The following is a 25,300-nucleotide window of genomic DNA, read 5'->3' as shown; positions in this document are numbered from 1 at the left end:
CTTACAGTTTAAAAACAAACAAACATACAATTTAAAACTAGATCCTGCTGGAGTTGAAAGCCAAGTAAAATAGATGGGTTTTAAGACGAGCTTTAAAATGACCGACGCATTTTAAAGCGTCGGTCATATGTAGTTAATATTACATATTAAAGCTGTCACTATGTCCTGAGAGTAAAGTATGATATAGATAATCTATGAAAAATTGAGCTCCTCTGACTTCTCCCTGTGGTTATACTGCCATCTGCAGACATACACCACTCCCAGAAACAACCAATCAGAGCCAGGAGGAGGGTTCTAGCGCTGTCGATCACGCTTGTGGATGTGTTATTTCTTTTTTTGTGTGTGTATGTGTTTTTTTTTACACCTACCAACTGATACCAATGACAATATGAGTCATTTTGAAATCAAAGAATGGTAAGTGGCTTTAAAAATAATAATTATTCTATTAATACAATTTTTTAATTTAAGATAAGCAAATTAATCTAGATATCAACAACCAAACAAAGACCCCCATATAGAACGTTTCTGAAGGATTCGAAACAGAGAATGTACCTGGCAGAGAAAATGTGTGTCAAGGAAATATCACCTCATTTTAGGTTTTACAGGGAAATCAATCTGCATTTAAATCATAAACCACCGTCACCGAGGCAGCGACCGGAGCCATAAGCCTGGCTCCCAGAAACGTGTTGGATCAAAGTGCATCTTTCTCACCTCCTCGTCACTCGCTCCAGGGAAGGCCACCTGCAGGTAGTGGAACCGGGCCGCTCTGATGGCGTTGAACCAGTCCACCGTCTCCTGCCAAACAAACACACACTCTCATTAGGAACACGTCCTGCACAACACGACAGCACATTCTACCAGTGTAAACGAGGACTTTCAGTTTTGTTTTTGTTTTTTTTGGTTCTGATGAAAAAAAAAAGAGTTTTGACTTCTTGTCTCCGTCAGTAACTCCATCATAGATTGAGACAGACTGAACTCGGTGAACTCTTCCTCAGTACTCCTGCTCTACCAGTAGAGGGAGCAGTGCTTTTTTTTCTCCCCTTCACTCTGAAATTCATTTTTCCTAGTCATTAATCTTTTAATAGCTGATAAATTTATACTTATTTTAAAGATTAAACCAGAAGGTGCAACTGTTAATTTTCAAGATTTCCTTTCACATTTCATTGATGATGAATAATCGTAGAGTCAGAGTGATGTTTTCATGTCGTCAAGCTAAAATGTATGATCTAATTAAGACTCAACTAAGTAGTAAATTTACTATGAAATAAAAATGAGCTGTAAGACATTTTAAATAGCCATGGTAAATAAACAAAATAAAATGGGTTATGAAGTCTCAACAAAACAAAACTAATGTTCAAAACATGTTAATCATTGGCTCAGACACTTTTCAGATTTATCTTTATAACCGTGCATACTTATTATGAACTACTCTGATTTTTCTACGTCAAGCACACATCCGCATTAGATTGCTTGCTGTTATGCAGATGAGTTAAACAGGATTCAACCAATTCCACAAAGGAAATTTGAAACAAATATATGTTCATGCATTAGGAAAGCTGTCTGTGCTTTTCATAAATGTTGCAAAAATCTGCAAGCTCATAACCGCACCGACTTACGTAACTCTTTATAATTTATCTTCCAATTCGGAGCACATTTGGCAAGACGCGTTCAAAGCGGTTTCATGGACGGCATGGGATTCCTAAAACAAAGAGTGAGCCTGGCATTTGAAAGCTTTGATCCAGAAAGGTTGATGTTGAGCAGAGAAACCAACCGTATTTCACCATCACCTCATATAAAGTGATCATCTGGAGCCGCAAGTGTCTCTTTGGATCTTACAAAATGTCTCTTTATAACTTCGGCTAAACCTCATGTTTATAAAGGGGCAGTATTATATGTTTTCCAGGCACATGCCATTTTATAGCATAATCAAGTAACTCTGTTAACTTCAGTTAATATATAAAATAAAATAAATTTTACTTCAGGATTAAAGGCTTTGAAATTGGGCTTCTGTCTCTTTAAGAAACTCCCGCTCTTTCTGAAACTCCGCCTTCAGGAAGTCGTCACATTGTTGCTCTTCTGGTAACCCTGTAATAATGTTTTTACCAGCTATTCACCTAGATGTAGCTCGCATAATTAGCTCAGCAGATACGCCGTTCCAACAGGTGTTTGCTAATTGCTGCTGGCTAGTCTGAAGGAGCCCTGAGTATCATTATAAATTGAAGGAAAGCTAAAAAAAAAAAAAAAAAGTATTTTTCAGCTAGAAAAGTAACTTTCTCCAAAGAATAGTCTTCAGTAGTGCAAGCTTTACTATCGACATCATTTTAATCAAAACCAGCAGTGAGACAATAAAAACAGCAGCAAACATATTTCACATTTAGTTTCTGCTCTGAAAAAGTCACAAAATAAAATCCTCTAATCTGTTTATGGACTTTGGAGAATGTTTCATTTTTTTATTACATTGGATTTATGTGTCACTTATACGACAGCTGCGCTGGCATGCCATATAACAAACTGAGGCAATACCAGCACTATGCGCCGTTTACAAGCGGCAAACATGAAAGGAGATGAATCACCTGAAAACCTTCGATAATCAATTTTAATCATGCTTTATTTAGGGATCACTTTCAAACAGAGCAACACAGATGCTAATCAACGCTAAAATGTTTAGAGCACACAAGTTAGAGTTATATTCTGGCTCAAATATATCAGTTTGAACATTTTGGACCCGACATATTTCCTCTGTCTGTCTGTCCTTGTTTTCTCCAAACTCTGATTCGTATTCGTCAAGGAAAATTAAGTCGGTCTGGGTGAAAAAGCTTCAGGATTCAAGTCTCTCATCCAGCATAATGTTTGCTAAAGCTAACAAACAAGTTTGAAACTTTCTTTGTTGTGTTATTATTATTTTTGTTGACTAATATTCTCACTATTTATTCCTGGCTCTTTAAAATTCCAGTGTCACTTATGTTTAGAATGCAACATTTACTTTTTATTGCACTTTGTTAGCCTAATAAAAACTATCTCCTTGTTTTACACTTTGCCTCATATGGAGAGTCTGGAACTTTATCTATTGAGAAATGATTACCAGACGGAGGCGTGGACTCTGTTGAATTTTACCCAATCGCTAACATTTGTCTGTGACTTTTGTAATGCGCTTTCCGGACGCTTACTGGAAACTGTGTCCGCTGTAAACAACCCCGCAGGGAGCAAGGCCACCACATCTTTGCTAGCAATAAAATATCTTAAACATTTTTCTTGCTCCGACTTTTGTCACTCAATATATGGAAGCATTGAACCATTGCAGAAATACAAGCAGACTGCAATTCTAAAACAGTGCAGAAAATAAACACAACGTGTCCTTCTAGTCGCTGATTGGCCCGGTTGAAATTCAAATGGAGAAATCCAGCTCAATGGGAGAAATCCAAGACAAGGACATGAGAATCAAGTGGAATTGTGTAGGAACGCAATGGCCAATTTGGTAAAATTTCTGATTTTTGTGAAATACTGGACTGAAATTCACATAATTTTTTGTATTCTAATTGTGCCGACAAGAAAATGCACTTCTGGTCATTTCTTTTGCATTTTGGACCAATGGTCAGATAACTCTCCAGACCTTAACCCCACCGAGAACTTGTGGTCAAGAAACAAAGAAACTGTGATTAACACCAGTAACAGTGGATCACCGTCAGTCAAGATTTTGACAAACAGAATGCGATAGTTAACAAGGCAAATTACAGAAGTTATAAATAGGAACACTCAAAATATAAATATTTAAATATTGACTCTATAAATGCGATTCATTTGCAAAAACTATTGGAACTTCAGCAGAATATTGTAAAATGAGTCACTGCAAAAACCTTTGGCTCAAGACAAAAGCATTTCACAAATAGTTCATTTTCCTACTAGACCATAATGGAAAAAACCAACCCAAAATTTGTCATTACGTTGATGACTCAGGGGTTTTCATAAAGCAGATAACATTTATATTCTCCCCATTTTGCTCTTCAAGATTTTCCAGAGCATTTGAAAAGCCAATCGTTGCAGTACATTACTCACTCACCAGACACAAGTATATCAGTGTGAGATTATAAGACTGTACCTTAGCGTCACTGTGGTAGACAAAGATGTTTCTTGTGCTGTTGTCTTTCAGGTAGGTGATCTGCAGGCCGCAGGGATTCCCTATCTTGGCCGGCTGGAAGGTCGCGTTGAGCGTTTCGATTTTCATCACTGCCTTGGGATCTCTGGCCTGGATGGAAGCATGAACAGTTTGCAAAAGTTTCACACAAGCAATGCTTTTTAAAAAATTTATTGTCAAGCCAAAACTTTGACGTCGCTTACGTCCTGCTTGTTGAAGTACTTAAGCGCTCCCTCCCTTTCCGACAGGACAAACTTTCGACTGAGGAACTGGCCGTTGTCTCTTCCTCGTTTCCATAGAAACCCTTCTCTGTACCCTGAATAGAGGGAGGAGGAGGGGGGATAAAACTGTTGAAGGGAGGACGGCACTAAACCGTCTTTAGAAGACATTCGACAGAAGAGTCATCTGCAGTAGAAAGGGTAAGGCATTTCAACCGGCTTCTGTCGGATGGGATTTCTTTAAAGACGACAATATAAATAGGAAAGAGTGCATGAAACGGAGAGTAAACACGGAGAAATGAGTCAGCAGACGTTCTCTCTTGTCTCGACTATCAACCGTCCTGTTGCATGTGATGCTGTCATGATGTGCCGTTTTATCTACAGCCTGTAAAGTCGCCCCTCCTCAGTCTATTTCAGTAGATGGCTCTGCCCACACAGCATCCTTTTCTTCCATTTCAACCAGGCTGTCAAGTGTTGTGTTTAATCCTGACGCATTTTAACAGAATAAACCTTTGTAAAGGACGATCAGGTAATATAATCTGGAAAGAAGGGGCTGGTTTATATTCCAACCAAGTCTCCTGACGCTGAACGGTTGTTTTCCTGATTCCCACAACAACAACACCATCAGAAATGTGTATGTGAATCTAAAGCGGTGAGACCGACTATGCAAATTACAGACAATAAATCTATTTCTAGAAACGGCAGAGAATGTGTTGTAAACGTTTGCTGGAACATTGCATGAATCAGTGGTTTGTAGAATCTAAATCTAAATCTGCTTTTGAGAGGGAACTGAAACTTGTCAGGATTTTTTATTTGCTTTTTTGTTATTTTACACCAGCTTTAAATAGATGGAAAATTTTAATGTTTCCATTTTGGTCTCCTGAAGTTTGTAAAACAGCAGAAGGTGGAACGTGAAGCTGTTCGCAGTGTTGCGGCCCCAACATACAGTACTTAAACGCTTGAGAGAAATCTGCTCCATTTCTAAAGTGTTTATGTTTAAAGAAACGTAAGGAAATGTTGCGTTCTTTATATTTTGAATAAATATCTTACATTTTTGGTTGAGGGCGAATTTGGTCATTTCAACTCACATCCTATGTGCTATTTTCATGTCTTCATTCTCCCCCTACATGCTTATTCTCTGCTTCCTTCTTCACCACCATTAATGAGCTGTTTTTCGTTCTCCTGCTCTGCGGTCTGTTATCTCTGCTTCGTGACTTCCTGACTCAAAACATTGACCTACACAGGCATTACCTCATAGATCAATAGCCCATCCCCACCATCAACTCTTTCCTCACCGCTTTCCTCCTCCCGTCCTTTGCATACCATCGCTGTTGGCGGTCTGGGTCATATTACTGTGTATAGTCGATTTCAGCCACCCACTAACGCACACACACACGCACGCACGCGCACACGTACACACACACACACACACACACACACACACGCACACACACACACACACACACACACTCAAAGAAAGGCTGGGTTCTCACACCACAATGCTCAAAAAAGGGAAGAAGGACGGAGAAATGAACAAATAAGAAATGACAGAATGATTCATTCAACCCTACTTGCTTTGCTTGCGTGTGTGTTTGACACTGTTTCAATGAAAGGGTGAGGTCACTGAAAGCCAATCAGAGTGGACTATCTCTTCACTATGATGTGAAATGTATACCAATAGAGACACTTGATCACAGACCAACACACATAGAGTACTTTTGGTCCCAACACACACACACACACATCCCCACACACACGCACACACACATGCACGCGCACACAACCAGCAGAACTGCACTCACTGTTTTAATAGCAGTTCCCCTCTTCAGCAGTGACAATTAGAATGTCACTGCTTCAATGGGCGTTCAACCGGCAAACGTATACACACCAACCACTTAGCAGAAGACAGAAAGTTTGAAAGACGTCAATGGACGTTTCAGGGTAATTGAATCTCTGAGAGCCGGTCGCCACCAGGAGACGACGGTGCAAGGAGTTTTCAAGGTTTTGCTTATTGGAGGGTGAACGACGAGAGCCTGACACGGCGAGTCCCTTTCTGGATGGAGAGGTGGGCATGTGAGTCCAGTCAGACGTAAAGTCAGAGTGTGTGTTTGCTTCCATGAACCACGTGTAGTTCACACTTTGACCATTAGTGACCTTAATATGAGAGGCACATATATCAACCAAAATTTGCAGTATACATACTTCCCTTTCACTGTATTCTCAGTGAAAGGAGGTATGAAGCTAATTACTGTAGCGCCTAAAAAGCTGAGTCACATGTTTCAAAGTACAGATAGATCTAGAAAATGTAGGATCCAGGACTTTGAGAAGTGGAAATGGACTCCATAGGTTCACATCCACTAATCTCTGCCTTCATGATGAAACACACACACACACACACACACGCACACACACACAAAAGCTTTTCCTACTGCACATACCTGCAGAGTAAGGCTCCTGCTTCTCGATGAACTCGAACTCGTTTCGTTCGTACTTGGCTCGGATCCACTGCTCCCTCAGCAGCCTGGAGACCCAACGAAAAGCCACGGTTAGCATTTAGGGGAACTGCACACACATCTAAAGTGGTCTGCGCCATGACCCGGTGCTGCTGATCACTGGTTTATATTCATTATGAAGTTCTTGGGAGTTTTCAGTCAGCAGCAAAAGACTCTACATGCAAAAGCAGTAAGGATGATTTTCTCTCTCTTTCTTGCAGACAAAAAAAAATAAAAAATACAAACGCAGTAAGTTCATCACCATGCCAACAAGCACTCTCATCTGGTTTCCTCTCTTCATTTCATTCTCTCCTTTAAACTCAGAATCTGTTTTATCCCGCTTTTTTAAAAGTATTTCTGCATTTATTTTACTCTCCTTTGTGTTGAGAATAAAATCAACCATTCTGTCAGCACAATGAGATAAAACCTTTTGACTGGAATCCTTTGAATGAGATCCTCCAGTGACACTGGAACCTGAGCACTAATCCCTAGTGGTGCTTACGGGGAGGTGATAAGGCATTTCTCCTTTCATCTGAACCATCAGAAATAAGAAAGGAACACTCTTAGCTCCTGGTTTTGTCTCTTTGCTTTAGGCCTTTGGGAAGGAAGGCACACGAGGTAGACGAGTCTCACATTCCAAAGAGTGGGACTGAAAAGTGCAAAAGCGCGTTCTCACCCATTGAACGTTTTAGCGTTTTTTTTATGTAATATAAACCCTCATGAAGCGGTGTATTACAGTGAATTGGAAATAAAATGAGAAATTTAGCCTAATTGAGTAATGTTTTGTAGCATCATCTTTACTTGGACCTGCAGCTACCAGCTCTGTACATCTAGAGATGGAGGCTAGCCACAGATTCTGCATTGGATTTAGGTCTGGACTTTGACAGGATCACACACATGAACATGCTTTCATCAGAATATAAGCAGACATGATAACATTTAAGGTAATGTTAGCTTTTTAGCTAATTTGGATTTAAAAGCCAAAACTAGCATGCTGAACAGATTAAGTTAATAATACTCAGCATCTTGGTTTAAGTCAACATGACAAGCTAACATTAGCCCTTAGCTAATTTGGATATAATTAGCTTATATAAAAATAAAAGTGAACTTACTGCATGGACTAAGATAATATTACCCAACATGCTAGTGTTTAGTCAACATGACAATGATACTATTTAAGCTAACATTAGCCTTTAAGCTAATTTGCAGTTAAAAAATAAAGTGAACTTACTGAATGAATTAAGATAATGTTACCCAGCATGTTACACAAGCCAACATGAGAATGAGAGAATTTAAGCTTAACATTAGCTTTTTAGCTAATTTTACCTGTTTCTTCACTCTTCAGATTACTCAACATATTATTTTACACCTAAGCTCACTAAGCAGGATTATGCAGGATTTTTTATACTGTTAGGATGTTGTTTGAGCATTGAAGTTATCTGTTTTAAGCAGGCAGTTTTGCTGTAAGAAGATTTTCAGATGTGTGTTTGTACCGTTTTACTTTCCTTTGCTGCGTCTTTCTATTTTATTGCATTTCAGCAAGTGTTCTGCAGTTGACTTCAAATTGTGAATGTTGACGACATTCAGCCTAGAGCATTCACACTGTAATGTGAATATTAGTTTATTTATTGGGTTTCATATTACATCTTGATTGAAGTGGATCAAATGAACATAATTTTTTGAGGTGGCCAGCGGGGGTGGAGAGATTTATATCCTTTTCCTTCCACTTCACATATGTGCTACTTTGTGTTGGTTTATCATAAAATATTATGTTAAAACTCTTACGCATGTGGCAACAATGTGAAAAGTACAAGAAAAACAGTTTTGCAAGACACTGGACGTATTTTTGCTCTATACCATATTTCAGCTTCTCACCAGAGAAGTTTGAATATTTTCAGGTAATGTAATTTTTTTTTAGATCCCAGTATGGTTGAAAGTTTTAAATTTTAAACAGGAAGTGGTCTGAGGACGAGCTGTGAAAATACTTATTATTGGCCTTTTTATAGACAATAAGAGGAACCTGCACAATGAGAGGTGTGAAGGAGTGCACATTACCAGCAGGTGTGTTTGCACCATCTTGGCATTTACACAGTGGTGTAAATAGCATGGTAGATAATATAGTAAGGAGGACATAAAGACTACATGCAACAACACAACTATAAAAACGAACCCTTTATAGAAATTATTAACCATAAATATAGTGTTTTTTATGGCACTGTTTGAGAAAGGAACATTCTTCCTGATGCTGGAACACTTGAAATGACAAACAATGTTTGGTCTAACATCAAATAAAACCGTACATAAAAGAACATAATAGTTATGAATACTTAAGAACTTTTTTTAATTTGTACTATATGGTAGCATTTTGTACCACATGAAACTAGGAAATAAATTCAAGAGTAATATCTAAACAAGAAACTTTCCCACTATAACAAGATTTTTGTTTTTTTCTAGTGGAAACAATGAGAAGATGGAGAATGAGAGCGAGCCCGTTTATGAATTTTGAAGCAGTAGTAATCTGTCAGTGGAACATATTTTTACATCTCGTTAAAAACAACAAATGCTCTCTTTTTAAGATATAAAACTCATTATAACAAGAAAGTGTCTTATTTTAATGAGATTCTGCACCTGAATTTATTTCCAAATTCTGGCAGTTAAATACTTCCGTAGAATTTTATGCTAATGGCTCTCCGACTTTTACCATCAAGTACAACTTTTCTGCTTTTCTCCTGAGCACATGTTCCTGTGTTTCAATGCAGCCCAACTGTCTATTTCACAAATATTCCAGGTTTCTTTTCAGAGAGCAAAACAATGGCTAAAAATCTGAAACAATGTTTAATTGTTAATGACGCTGAAAGGCGTTACGCCATAAAAATCCGATTTTTTTTGTTTTTAACACCGACTCATTTCACTAAACTTCCGCTTGCATAGAAGCCGTTATTCTTGCTATCGTCACATGTACGCTCGGTAAAGGCGACAAAAAGAAGTGACATAATAAGACTGGCGTGAACACAGAGTAACATGTTGACCGTGCAGCTAGCTCAATGTTATCTCACCCCGTTTCCGAGAAGAAGCATGGCTGGATCAGTTTTTTTTTTTTGGTCACTCCGCAGGGACTCATTCTTTAACAGAACGCAGCTTAATCAATCCAGACTGAACAAATTTAAGTCTGTCTAGCTCCTCAGATATAACTTTATTTTACATTTTAAGGCTCTTGGACACAACTTTTCACAACACAGCTCATAATTTAGATTTTGCCTCACTTCTGAAAAGAGGTGTCCTTACTTGCAGTCAGTGTGTGTTGGTCTGTAGTAGAAAGGAGGAACCTTCTGCTCATACTTGGCCTTCGCGGCGCCGTTTCCCATAGCAGCCATTAACTGCAACACAGATAAAAGACATGAGCTAGTTATGAAATGTTAAAATGTTTTTGCTTGTTTTATTTTTATTGAGTATTTAATCTGAAAAAATACATTACTTTTTTTTCATAAAATAGAAAGTAAGAATGACAGAATTTTGAATGCCTTAAAGTGTTTTTATTTTTTGTTTACTGAATTCAAATGCAGAAATATTATTTAGTATATTAAAAAAAATCTACGTCAAAATAATTTTGGGAGGTGAAAAAAACCATCAGATTATGTTGAAGATTTTTAGCTGAGATGTTCAGAAAGCAGGTTTTAAGAGAAGAAAACCCTCATTATGCCTCCTGACCTCATTTCCTCCATTTTGTGTTTTACCCAAAGACAACCCCTGAGCCCCACTCCTCTGCTCCCCTGCAGGGATCTGACAGGGACGCAGCGCCGCGGCGTTCCACTGTGAAGGTCATGGTGGCAAAGCAGTCCATCACCAACACTGATTTCGACAAAAAGCCGCGAAATTTTACAAGAGACCCAACTGTTGACGAAAGATGACGCGTTTCACACTCAGGATGCAACATTTGTAACATCGTTGGCGCCTCTCCTCCACAGCAGGTGGCCCGATCTCGCGCAGTGAATCAAAGTAATCTTTAGAGCGTGAGATTTTAGCAATTAGAAGATTATTGCACATGAGCCAGTTATTGGCACACTTAATGCTGTAAAACAGGTGACAAAAGTCTTAATGCTTTTTGTTCTCTTTAAGCCCTTGCCATGTTTTTCTGGGGTATAAATATAACGTTACACTGAGGGAAAAACATAAGAACATGCAATTTAATTAAGGCTGACATGTTGGTATTCTGCAGATACTTACAAACACCTGCATCATTAAAATGCTTAAAGACTCAGTATTTTTCTTATATTTTTTAGCTTTACATCATATTATGATGTTATTCCCTCATCAAATACAAACCAGTGTTGCCTTGATTCTATCATGCGTGTTTGAGACATCTTTTAAACTCCCACGACAACCATTCAGCGGCGGACTCCTTCAGACTAGCCAGCAGCAATTAGCAAACAGCTGGTGGAACTGCCCATCTGCTGAGCTCTTTAGAGGAGCCACTCTTCAGCGAGACTCTGATAGAAATGTTGTTAAAGGGTTAACAGAGGAGCCAAGTTGTGATGACTTCCTGAAAGGCAGAGTTTCAAAAAGAGCAGGAGCTTCTTAAAGAGGCAGAGGCGCCAATTTCAAGGCGCTAAATTACAAAATCAAATTTCTTTTAAGTCATATTTGATATGTACAGCTTTTTTTTTTATAACAACTAAAGGTAACAGTTACCTTTGTGCTATAAAATGGCTCTATGTTCCTGGAAAATACATAAAACATCCTCTTCACTTCATATCCCATCTTGCTATAAAGAACATAATCCATCACTGCCTCCTTCCCAATCAAACATCAGAGACATTTCAGGCTAATTGAGTTCCAGCGGCCCCTCTTGGTGTTATTCAGCGCGGTCACATGGAAATACGTAGCTTTATCTCACACACGTTGGGGATTGCTCATGATAGCAATCTGGAGTTAAAAGATGAAGTTGACATGGTTGATTTGATCAAACTGGGTACAGTCGTATTAATGAGGCGCTGGGTTCAGCACTTTGGGAAATAAGCTTAGTGGATTATTTGCTGAGGCTCAAATAAAGATATCAGTAGCTTCCTGGAATCTCAGCTGGTTGCTTAGCAACTACATCTTCCCAAGGAATGGCCAGGTGCATAAACCCCCAATGGAAAACTTTTGTGGAGACTTGCTTGCAAACTGGGGATGACATCAACATGAACATTTGCCAATAGTGACAATAAGCAATATACATCTTTTTTTTTCTTCAGTTGAATTTGATTTAAAAAGACTTTATTAATTCCACGAGGAAATAAAATGTCCTTGAATCATATAATCCAAGTTTTTTCAAAAGGTTTCTTACATCTTTGATACATTCACAGAATTTTCAGGCCTGGGTGGCAATAATAATAAAGGCCTAATGATTTAATTAAAAAATAAAGATATTTTTTTATTTGAACCTTTTCTCTTACTGAAAAAAAGAAAGAAAGAAAAACAAAAACGGAAAAAAATGCAGTACTCGGGCAAGCCGAGTAAATTTTCATGAAATTGTCATTCATGCCTGGTAATTGCTTAAAAAAAAAATAAGATCCAGTAATTGGCAGGTTAGATCAGAATGACTTTTCTTCAACTTCAAACCGACTCTGAGTGAGGAAACAGTTTATATCTGCAGCTTTTCTTGCACCTTTATTGGAGCAAAGCGATCTGCTATTCTGCATTATCCTGTAAATGACACCATGTTGACGCATTTCAGTTTCCAGAATACGGGCGTTTTTTTTGTTTTGTTTTATTGTTATGTTTTTTTTTGTTTTTTTTCTGGCGTCACTCCCAAACAACCAGTCTGCATTTACAAAGTGTCTTCTGGTTGTCATGGAGACTTGCTGATGAAAAGCCACCCCTCCTTGGTGCAGTTCTCCAACAGCGAACTCAACAGACTGTTGACATTTCTGTGCTCTCTAGTTCATGATTAATAATGTGAAGATAAATATGGATCCAAGTCCAGCCAAATGTCCAGTGGCTATAGATTACATGGCCACTGGACAACCCATTGTTCCCAGGGCAACAATGGGTTAATTTAACAATTTAGTGTTTTCCAAAACTCCTTGAGCAACTTAAAAAGCAAAAATGCAAAATTGAAAATAAAATCTTATTTTAAGATTTTCTGCATACATTTCCGCTTGGACTGTTTTCTCACTATGTATTAGTGTAAATGCCACACCCAGCCTGGCCTGATCTCCCAGGGTAACTTATGAATGTTTCTTCCCAGTGTCAGAACACAATCATAGAAATACTCTGCTAAACAAGATTAAATTAGAAAAGGAGCTCGAATTGTGAGAACTGGTTACCATGGAGAAGTTTAGACCTGCTCACACTGACCAGGGCTCACACTGTGTTGGTCAGTGTCAGTGTTTGAATGTCTCTCTCTGCCGGTCTGCTTTGTCACACGGTTTGGTTGTTTATTACTCATCCTGATTAACAGTGTTACATGTTTCATACTTTTTAGGCCAACATACATTTTACAAAATAATTTAAGACTTTCTAAGGCCTCATGAATTTAAGAACTTCTAAGACATTTCAAGGATGCGCCGACACCGTGGATTATGAGGAAGATGAAGGACCAGGCCAAGACCCTAAAGAGGGCTGGGACCTCAGTTACCAAGGTTACCACTAGTAAAACACTACACCATCGTGGATTAAGTTCCTGCTCGTGTTCCAGCACATGTTCAGGTCCAAAATAAAACTTTTTGGTATCAACTCCACTCACCAGTGTTTGGAGGAAGAAGGATGAGCACAGTCCCAACAACACCATCCCAGGGTGGTGTTATTGGGGTGGGACAGGATAGGATATTCAGTAATTTCACTGAACTCCAATGTAGAACCTCACAGCATTCTGGGAGATGTAGGCAGGGGGAAGACTTTAACCGCTCAACCTTTCAAGAGTAGCTAAGAAAGGTATGAGGCATCAACTAACTCACTCACTCTTTGGTTACCTAGCAACAACTTGAGTAACTTGTGGTTACCGAGCAACCTAGAGTAACTTGCGCAGGTTTCGTCACTGTGCCTCATAACGACTTAAAATAAAGGATAAAACAAGAAAGGTCATATCATCTTCAGTTTGGTATTACTTCAGACATCTAAAACAAGAACAACTAATCAATAATTATCGGTATCAACTGATGCAAAATGCTTATGTTGTGATGCATTTTTCAGCTGTGTCGTCCAGCCCTACGCAGGCCACAGTGTTTACATTTTCTTTGGTTAAAAAAAAAAAAAACATTCATCCTTTCCTTCAGCCTACCTCCACCTCGCTGTCCTCCCACGTGTCCTGCACCGACTTGACCCGGCTGATGTGGGGGATGCTCCGGTGAAGGAGCGAGCAGGCCTGGCAAACAAACACACCCAGAGTCAGCGACGCCCAGTCCGGCTCTGTGAGAGAGAGAGAGAGAGAGAGAGAGAGAGAGAGAGAGAGAGAGAGAGAGAAGAGAGAGAGAGAAAGACAAGGAAGAATTAAAGAGGCAATATGGTGTGAGCAAACATGGAGGTGGAAGGGAAGGATGTGAGTTCAGACGGAGAGGCAACCAAGACCTCTAACGGAGTCTGAGTAATAAATACTGGTACCGGTGCTGGTCGGCGTAGGGCAGGGAGGCACAGAAGCACATTTAGAGGGTCACTGCTCATAAAGCAAGATCGCATTTGATGGAAATCTTATTGACTGCGGCCCTCTAACAGGAAGCAGACCACCTGGGATCTGATCAGAAGTCAGCTGAGGCCGTTATCAGGTTAGCTGCATTACCACGCAGGGGAACACGCACAGGCTCTCACACGAAAGCAGAGAATTCACACACACCCACCCACCCACACACACACACACACACACACACACACGCACGCACACACACGCAAACACGGCAATGTACGGGCGCCGAGTGTGACCTGAATCTGTGGCCGAACACACACTGATCAGCACCTAGAGAACGTGTGGGACTACACCACAACACAGCAGTAGCAGCATCCGTGGGTGGTCAGCAGTGGAACGGTTGAGTCACTCACACACACACACACACACACACACACACACACACACACACACACACACACACACACACACACACGCACACACACACACACACACACACACGCACACACACAAAGAGAGAGAGAACAAATGAAGTGTTCACAACAACAGGTAGGAGAATAGAGTCGATGTAAGGTCTGAAACGATTAATCGCAATAAATTAATGATTGAAATAATTGTCAACTAATTTAGTAAAATCATTAGCTGGAGTATTTAGACTTTGTTTTTTTTAAGAAAAAAAATGGCCTTTTAGTGAAATAACCTATTCACAACAGACATCAAGTCAAAAATGTGCAAATACTTATGTATGCATTTAGCATTTAAGATAAGACAAACTTTGACTGTAAATATCTTCTATCGAGAACTCACTGTTGAACAGTTTCAGCTTCACCTGGTTCAAATTCTGTAAGAAAAAAAAAATCTTCCTTTTCACCTTTTACTATCCAATTATTAATTATGAATTGGTTAATGTAAAAAAAATATTCAACTGATCAATCCTTCACTGTATTGATGAATCCTTTGCTACAAATGATCAATGGTACACTAAAGGAATGCTGTCACTGGATTTCATTATTTAAAAAGGGAATTAAACTGTTTGTTTGTATATTTTTAAGCATTTCTAATTTTGTACAAGACAGAAGATAAATGAAAAAATCTGTGAATATTAGAATATTGTCTTTTTTTATTTGATTAATCATTAGAATAATTGATTACTAAAATAATTGTAAGTTGCAGCCCAAGTCAAGATTCAAGAAGAGTGGAAAACCGACAAAGGGTCTACATTTACACATTTTACGTCGTTTGTAACTCAGAAAATCCCGTACTTTGAAAGTCTCAATAATAAAAGAAATTTATTTGATAGAAACCCATAAAATAACGCTGAAAAAAGTTGTAATGTCTCTTGCCAAAGTGGACATTAAAATAACTCAAAGATGAAAAAGTTTAGAGACAACGTTGGGAACGGGATGGAAGATTTAAATCTCTTGAGGTTTTCGCCAGCAACTTAACAAAAACCCACCTGAGATTTCTCCCCGTCACCCCGGGATTAGCGAGCAAAGCTTCGATCGATGTCACTTTATCCTTTAATCATTCTGGATTGTGATTAAGCACAGCTGCACCCAGGCCTCTGTGTGAATAAATCAAACGTCTTTCTTTAAAGATCTGCTAGGCCTCCTGCTTACCAGCCTCACACACACGCACACAGACAAACACACACCGACTACAGCACACACCAAAACACGCCACATGCCATTTAGCCGTGAGGTCATCTCTGTCTGAGTCAGAGCTTGTAGATGAGCAGGCAGCACTCAGGAAGATTACCACAGCAGCATGACTGACTTACCACACACACACACACATATATATAAACAGAGAGCGATCTTAACAGATGTGTGATTCAAAACAGCAAGCTGAAAATGTGTTAGTACCACACACAGTGACTTACAGTAACAGTCAAACACCTTATGGGTGTCCAAAGTGTGGCCTGGGGGCCATTTGTGGTCCTTGAAATGATTTTGTTCGGCCCCTGATGACAAGTCAGGAATGGTCAAAATCTTGGGAATGGTCAAAATCTTGTCAACAGAAGAGAAAGAACTGAATACACAATATATATATATATATATTTAAAATAAGCCAACAGTCTGAAGACATTTTGGATATAGCTCGGCAGGTAAGATTAAAATCTAAATCACAGTAAACTAAGTTTACATTTTTTTTATTTAATAAATTTTGTGGTTCACCATGTCAAGGTGGGTGGTGGTGAGGATGAACGCAGAGAGCCAGGTTATTGATGAAAAATGAAGAATTTAATGAATGAGCTCACAGTCCAGGACAGGCAGCACGGCAGCTAATTAGCACACAGCTAATACTGGTAGCAACTGACATAAAGACTGAAGACTGAAACAAGCAACCTCAGGACTTCACAGTTCTACTGAGGAAACTGACTGACTGACTGACAAAAGACGTCAGACAAGCGGTCAAGGATCCAACGAAGAACACAGACAACAGGTGAGACTAAATACACATGGGGTAATCAAGGGAACGAGACACACCTGGGAGACAATCAACGGGGAAGACGCAGAGACAGGACTCACAGTGAACAGGATCACACAGAAAAACTCAAAAACAAACACACTGAAACACGGATCATGACACACCAGCAGTTAAAATGTGACAGTTTTGGCTCCCGCGGTAAAAAGTTTGAACATCGCTGCCTTAACTTATTCATATTTTATTGATTTTTGTCAAATTACAACAGGAAACGTCAACGTATCGTTTTAATACATCACAGAAAGTAACGCCTGCCTGGCTGTGACGCATTATGCTGCCACCACCACCATGTTTCCCATGGGGTTATTGTGCTCAAAGAGGGATGAAAAAAATAAAATAAAATAAATAAATAAAATAAAATACACTGATCTAAGTCTGAAAATTGTTTTTTATGGGTCTGTTGCACCTTGGCTTCTATTGCAGACTATAATAATAACAATAATACTAAAAAAAAATGCCTGTTTGTATTGTACACACATCATTTGAATGTCTGGATGCAAATGCAGACGGCCATTTGCATCCTGGTGGGAATGAACCAGCTGGTCCTGTCAGCCGAGGTCGCGACCCTTACACTAAACAAAACACCAGCACACAGGAAGATGCTGTCGCTCCATAAGCGTCTTTGATGTTACTTAACGTGTGTTACCTTCGGTTCCAGGTGGCTGTGGGGATTTGATCAAATAAAATGTTTTCTTTTCAAACTTTACTTGCCTTGAAAAGATGAAACTTAATCATCACACATTCTCTTTGATTATTCTATAAATATTCAAGCTGTATTTATTTTGTTGCTCCAACTTGGATAATAAGTTTTTTTTTTCTTTTCTTGTTAGTGAAATACTTCAGTCGTGTAGCAGCTCAGAAGTTAAAGGTAAGTGTAGGTGAAGGTAAATAAGAGTCGTAGAATTTCAACCTCTCCTTTATGAATCCAATCCAAACACTTTAACATTAGAATGAACTACAATGGGTCTGTAAATAGAAAAAAATGTAACTTTTTTTCACCATCTTCTCGCTTTCAAATTTGCAGCGATGGTTATCGACATAGGAATAAAATCTGTCTACATATATATTTTCGTTCATTTAAGAGCTAAAGGGAAGGGAATAGTTTTAAATAGAGAGAAATATTAACGTACTTGTGTTGTAGGGGCAGATGGAAACAACACATAGTTTATTTTAAGCAACATGCTGCTTAGAATAAACAACTGTACAAGAGGGAAAATCCACTTGTACCATCCAAGGCTGTGCGCCGGTAATAAGATGCCGTCTGGACTTAAGCTCTGTACATCCTCTACAAGAACAGAAAAATCAGCTCTTAACTCGAGGCGAGAACAAGAGAAGAATTCTTGCTGGCCAGGATGTTTCATACCTCTAAAAAAACTAAACGCAGATCTTCTAGCAGGCAAGCTTCTTGGAATGCACCATGTGAGCATTAATGTTTCTCAAAAGCCAAGGGTAAGAAAAAAAAGGTTTAGCCCAGAATGTGTGTCAAGAACAAGCTGCAAGAACACCCAACCAGAGCTGGAAGAAAAGACAGGGGGAACAAAGAAAGTACCGAACGAAGGAAAGTATCTAACATTGGAACGAACTAAGTAACGAATGAAGGAACAAACAAAGGAGTGAATGAAGGAATGAATAAAGGAACGAATGAAGGAACAAACAAAGGAGCCAACGTTCATTTAACGTTGAATGAAGCAATATTGAAGGAACGCTCCTTCATTCAATGTTCTTTGTTCGTTGAATGAAGGAACAAACAAAGAACGAACAATGGAACGATTGAAGAATGAAGGAACGAACGAAGGAACAAACAATGGAACAAACGAAGGATCGAATGAAGGATCGAATGAACAAAGCAACAAGCAAAGGAAGAAAGCAACCAACAAAGGGATAAATGAAGGAACTAACAAAGAAACCAATGAAGGAACGTACTGTACTTATGATTTAGTCCGACAGAGTGCACTTTTGCGGTCTTCACCTCAAAAATAAGCATTTCATTGCCTAAAATGCAAAGAGCGAGGTTAAAACAGCTAGATATGCTTAAGTTTGTAAGATGAACAAGAATATTTATGAGTCTAATGCATCAATACAGTTACTACTTGATCATTATTATAAAGATCTCACTGTGTTGACATCAACCCAAACACAGCAACTCCCAGCTGTAATTAACTGGAATCATTTCTCACAGATTTTAGTTCAGAAGCTACAGAACAATCAGAAACGTTGGAATCCTGATTTTCCCAGAGTCAACAATAAATACCAAACCCAGTAACCCACAAAGCGATATGCTAGAATAGCTTAGGCCTCCCATCCCCATCAAAGCTGCTGCTGGATTTCCCCCAGCCCCCATTTCTTTTGCGTTTCAACAAACATCTTCCCCACCACCTCAGAGGACTGCTGAGCCCTCTCAGGTGGGAATAACTCATCTGTGCGTCCTTCGCAGAGGGCAGAACTGCAATGCTGCTGAGCTACAGAGAAACCCTGCCGTATAAGCTCCCTGCTCAGCCTCTCTGTGGCCCCCACAGAGGTTGGGGAGTTGGGGGGGGGGGACTAAAAACGCATAGGGTAAGGAGGAAGAGTGACTAAGCATAAAAATCAACGAGCAGTTTACGTTTATGTGTTTTCCGATTCATCTAAAAGTGTTTCTGTTCAGTAAATGGATGGAGGGGATGCAGGAAGACTGGGACAGAGGTCAGCCAGGTCACTGCTGATGATGAAATGCCCTGGTTTTACTATGGAGGCTGTAAATGCACAGTACGTGATGTCATACAGCACCCTGACCTCTTGCGCAAATTTGATTCTCACTGCTGCCAGAGTTGAGACAAACTCAGCTTGTGTATTTGAATTTGTCTTGGTCAGAGGGTTTAATTAGGCCACCGCCCAGCGCAAACAGATATGCTTTGTTGTCAAAGTTGCTAGGGCTGCAATTAACAATTATTTTAGCAATCGATGATTAATCGATTAATCGGGTAAATAATTTTTTTTGGCACATTCCACAATTTTTTATTTAACCACTTAAGCCTTTTAAATACATTTTAAGTACATTAGTAAGATGCAAATAAGCAAATAATTCAATTTTTCAGACAAGAAAATAGACATTTCATTGCCTAAAATGCAACAACATAGCATTCCTTTAGTGTACATTCAAGTTCTAGGTGGAACGTATGTACAGGCAAAGGTTGCTTTCTTTATTATCTTAATTGCAAACTGCTTAGTGTATGTTGTTCTTTCAGCAAATTGCCTTTTTTCTGTGTATTCCTGTTAATGATTAATCGATTGCTAAATTAGTTTATGAGTATTTCAAGAATCTGATTAATCACTACGGCGCTAAAAGTAACACACATACACCAACACTCTTCTCATGCTTACAATCTAATCTACAGTTTTCTGTGAGCGCCTACAAGCAGCACAACCCAACGTTTCCACTTACTGATACGGAACCAAAGGTTTTCCAATTCGGTATTTTTGATCAGTCTGTAATGAAAATGTGGTTTAAAACGTTTCATCTCTCCTGGCCGTTGGAGAGCATTTACAATACCCCCTCACTTATGGACAGTGTGATGTGTCCTACAGTAAACCTGCAGTAAACTGAACATTAAAAACGGTTGCTTGCATCATCATCAAAGTCCCCTTTACCCACATGGTAGTCAATTTATGTTGCATTCTGTTTCTGGCCTCATGATGCATATTTGTGGCAGGAAGTTGACATAAAGTCATCATTGATACAGTTTTGTCATAATAACGGGTTTATTGCAACTTTCCAAACACAGGTTTTTTTCCCAGAAGCTTCCTGTTTATGATACCCATTCCCATTCAGTAACAAAAACATCAACTGATATTTTTTCCCGATTGTGTCTTTAGTTATTATAGACAGAATTTAAACAAGGGTAGCTTTTTTAAAAAGACAGATCAGTAAGAAAAACTACACATTTTAAAATCAATAAAAGCTATTTACAATATGCACTTTAACACAGATTTATAATGTCGGTCATGGTATTATTCAAACTCAGGATCTGAAAATTGATCACAACATACAGATTTCTAGCCTGGAAAAATGGGCGGGACTGTCTGGTATTAGGGGTGTAACAATATGAAAATTTCTGTCTATATCAATATCCAATATTATTATTGCTGTCACGGTTGATGCACAATATTTTTTACATTACATGTCTTGGTAGACAGGGGCATTCGGTAATTGCAAGTTTGGAAAACCAAAAAACAGCTGTGGGGTTCCTCAAGGCTGTATTCTTGGCCGACTTTTAGTTAACATCTATATGATCCCACAGCTCAGATTATAGAGAACCACAACCTCTCTCACAGTGTTTATGCTGATGATGACACACGAATTATATCACTGTGTCACTACATAACCACAGTCACTGAGTCATTGTGTTGATAATCTCAGTGAGCAAATGGGTTAGAAAATCCCTTTGCCTTTTATGGAAAAGATACAAGTAATTGCTCTTTGGGACCCAGAAATCAGAGGGATTAGATTCAAACAGACTACTTGAATGATCTTGTTTCGAAATATACTGCTCAAAAAAGTAAAGGGAACACTTAAACAACACAATATAACTCCAAGTAATGTCACTGAGCCATCCGTTGGCGCCAATGACTGCCATCAATGGGTCTTAAATCACAGAGGAATAGTATTGGCCCACTTTTCTTTGCAGAATTGCTTTCAAGTCAGCCATTTCCTCCAAAAATCTGGGGAATGGTCGAGATGTTCTTGACCAGTTTGTTTGTTGTAACAATTTTGGTTGGCTGCCTACTTTCTACTGAGAAGGTTCACACCTTTGATGTGTCCCTTACTTGTGGATAATGACTCTCTTGCTGGAAACCAAAACCTTTAGGATGTTTTTTTTTCAGACCGGTACACGGTTATGATTTTTTTTTTTTGTTAATCTTTTTGAATGTGTTAGTTTTTTCCAGATCTATTAGCCTCCTCCGTGTTGTCAGCTAGGTTCTATTTAAATGTTTTCTTGATGATACAGGTAAAAAAAACAACAACAAAAAACAGAAGAAATGTGTAAAGGGCAGAAATATTTTCTTACAGCATTGTACAAGTTATTCAAATGACTTTGTATAATTTCATGTCCACGCAGTAAGATTAACTTTTTCTGAACCTTTTCACGTTTAAACAACATGCTTATAAAAACAGAATGTATCACACACAGCAATGAAGATACCAAAAGTTTATACAAAATAAAACCCCAGCTTTATATTAATTAAAACAAACTGATCTCAATTTGATTTTATTTGTTTTTGTTAAACATGCACTTCTTGTTTTTCACCTTTTAAATGTGCTATTCAAATGGATTGAAAGACATAATTAAAATAAAAGTATGAAAAGTTCCTTACAAAACACATTATTTTTCTTTAACCATACCAGCGACATCCTTCTGAAATATAGTTTAAAATTACTCTTGTAGAATTCATATTGGCTTCCTTTTACGAGGTGAGACACTACTGCAAAAGTATTTTTCTTCCCTAACAGAGGCAGAGAAATAGTGAACCAGACAGCACCCTGTCCCCAAGACTGGGACTGAGCCACCAAACTAGCATCAATAATTCATGTCCTGACCATTAGGAGATATGAATTAGAAGCCTGGGAGTTCCTGGTAACAGAGAACAGGATTTACTGTAGTTTTGGTTGATCACTGAGTTTCCTTAAACGCCTCATGAAGGCAAACATGGAAAAATGGTTAATTAGCCATATAAATTACTATTCCGTTAACTTTATTTCAATGAAATCAGCAGTAGAATGTTTTGATGGTTGTGGTGTTATGTTTATAGCGCTAAATGAGTTTGGAGAAACAGAAAGGAACGGACAGGAGATTCAACCTAGCTAGTTTGAATCTAGCTAGCTAGGCATACTGGAACCAGTTCCAGAGCAGACTTCTGCCTTCTGACGCACAATTTTCTGACCCACAAATTATTTCCATGTTTCAAAAAGCATAAATATTAGCAATTCAAACTAATATTTTACACCACCAACAATTACTCGTGTTGGCCACTCTTCCAAATTGAATTAGCATTAACAGACGTCTCGACATTTGGCTCGGCACTTCTCTCTTCAAAGGACAGAATGATTTTTCGCAGCACAGCCAATTTCCCGTAAATTTCACAGACTCAAACTGGCGCATTACATATGTTGTCATGACCAAACTTTAGCGATTATGTAAAATTTAAAACCTCAACAGTGTCCACAACTCCAGGGAGTAATTGTTCCTCAATAGCTCAGGGTCCAGAACCTCTATACGAAGCGAAGAAGCTGGTTTTACCAGGCTAACCTAATATGCTAGCATATTTAAGTGTTCAGTGGGCCGCATGTCTGTGCGCTCATGAAAACTGAGCCTTCAATAGCTCATTTAGCAAAGAGTACCAAGAGGCAGAAAATTCAAGAGTCATTAACAATGACTTTAACATCAGTAGTCTGGAATCTCTTTCTGAGAGACAGAACATAAATGAACATATGTGTATCACCTGAATGTCTTTGGTGGAAAATGAATCTATGTCTTAAGATTATTCAAACCTTTTGATAATAAATGTTTCACGGCCAAAATAGCTGCAAAAATCAGGTCCCAGGTCATGACACTACCCTTCACAGATGGTAAAAACATACCGACCAAATAAATAAGGATACTGATCAAATTAATTTATGGCATTAATAGCAAATGTAGTGAGGCTTGAAGATAAAACCTGCCAATAAAATGAATGGATGGATGGACCTACCGATGGAGGGATATGGAAACCTGTAGATGAATGGACAGACGGATGAATAGATGTATGAAGGGATGGATGTGGACACTTACAGATGATGGAGGAGTAGATGGATGAATAGATGGATGCGGTGCAGGTATCTGGTCAGGTTATGTTCTCCATGGCGACCAACAGAACCCCCTGACCCTGTGAGAAGATCTTCTCCTCATGTCTGATCTCACACTGTTTCCCCTCCACCTGTTCAGGGACCCCCGCTCTGACAGAGCTATCTATCTGATTCTGCCAGAGTACCACTGGCTTCAGAGACGCGCACACACACAAACACACGCACATACACACACTCAGCGAGAGCCATCCCTCAGAGAGGCTGTGAGCGGGGCCAAAGCATCCTGGGAGGGCTGGGCTCCCAGCACTGGGCGTTCAGCCCATACTGGAGCCTTACTGGTTAACAGCCACAACAGAGAAGACAAATAGGTATGGGATGGAGGGAGGAAATCACAAAAGAGAGAATATGGACTGAAAAAAACTGTTATCTGTCAGGAACTGGAGCATATAGAAAAGATTTCCAGCTAAAACGAATAGTAACTGTAGTGCAATCCACACAGAAAGTAATAATGGTATAAGCTGAGGGTGCTGACAGTGGATAATAACAGACCACAAATTGGCTACACACACTTAGGCAAAACAATGACACACACACACACACACACACACACAAAGATAACACCTTTATGGATTTATCATTCAGACTTAAGTTCAGAGTCCATCCTGTTCCAACTACGAAAAAGAAAATCATTTTAGATTTCTGCTTCTTTATCTAAATGGATCAGATAGGAAATGTGAGACTTATTAGCTGCCTCATCTTCCCTCCTCCTCCTCCTCCACATTAAGTCCCCCCGGTGCAGCCGCCGCATGCTCAGGCACCACCGGCTTCAGGGAGATGGGGGAGCGGGGAGCGTCCTACCTGGGTTGCCGCAATCAGCGCACACTTCGTTGTCAGGTTTCTCCAGCACGTCCTGCAGCCGCAGCTTGTTCCCGTCCGCTTCCAGCGCCATGGTGTGCGTCTTACCGGTCCAGCCTCACCGCGGTGGGGTGAAGCCTGTCCGAGAACATCCGCCGCCGGAGCCCGACAGACAGACGGACGGACGGACAGGCGGAGCGGGAGATCACCTGTCACCTCCGGTCTGAGCTGGAGCGGCGGAGACCGAGCTATCCGTGCCGACGAGCCTCTGTCTCTGCCGCGCTCTGATTATTCTGGTACCTTGTCTCGCTGACAGCATAATAATGAAGCCTGAAGAACAACCACCACAGCCTCCTCCACCTTCTCCCTCCTTCAAAAAAAGACTTTTAGAAGTGAGACATCTAGCGGCACAATACGGAAATTGCACTCAGTTAAATAAAATTTAATACAGGAATTTGATAAAGACGGAAGGTAGCTACTATTTTGAGGTGTACTTTTATCACCTCAAAATAAGTATAAATGAGTAGAAACAGACAGGATTTGTTAATTGTTCTGCTTCGTAACTATAGGCTAACTGCTACTAGCAATACAAGCTAATAATACCTAATTGTACATCTAGTGCTGTTAAAAATGCTCAGTGTGTGGATTTGATGAGATACAAATTGAGAATATAATTGCAGTGACGATCCCAAGAGA

General features: G+C 39.4%; 1 protein-coding gene across 1 annotated transcript in view; it reads right to left on the bottom strand.

The window, feature by feature from the left end:
• LOC103482110 (arf-GAP with dual PH domain-containing protein 1) overlaps positions 1 to 25,300 on the bottom strand; it is a 27,968-nt gene extending 2,668 nt beyond the window's left edge. Inside the window, exons 1-7 of the mRNA XM_008438038.2 lie at positions 24,608 to 25,300; positions 14,104 to 14,231; positions 10,128 to 10,219; positions 6,789 to 6,871; positions 4,336 to 4,448; positions 4,097 to 4,243; positions 712 to 795 (exon numbers count right to left, since the gene is read on the bottom strand). Coding sequence (XP_008436260.1) covers positions 712 to 795; positions 4,097 to 4,243; positions 4,336 to 4,448; positions 6,789 to 6,871; positions 10,128 to 10,219; positions 14,104 to 14,231; positions 24,608 to 24,698 — 738 coding nt within the window. The 5' untranslated portion in view covers positions 24,699 to 25,300. The remainder of the gene's footprint in view (positions 1 to 711; positions 796 to 4,096; positions 4,244 to 4,335; positions 4,449 to 6,788; positions 6,872 to 10,127; positions 10,220 to 14,103; positions 14,232 to 24,607) is intronic.

Source organism: Poecilia reticulata, linkage group LG19 (assembly GCF_000633615.1).
Source record: "Poecilia reticulata strain Guanapo linkage group LG19, Guppy_female_1.0+MT, whole genome shotgun sequence".
Taxonomy (NCBI): Eukaryota; Metazoa; Chordata; class Actinopteri; order Cyprinodontiformes; family Poeciliidae; genus Poecilia; species Poecilia reticulata.
This window is presented reverse-complemented; position numbering and strand designations above follow the sequence as displayed.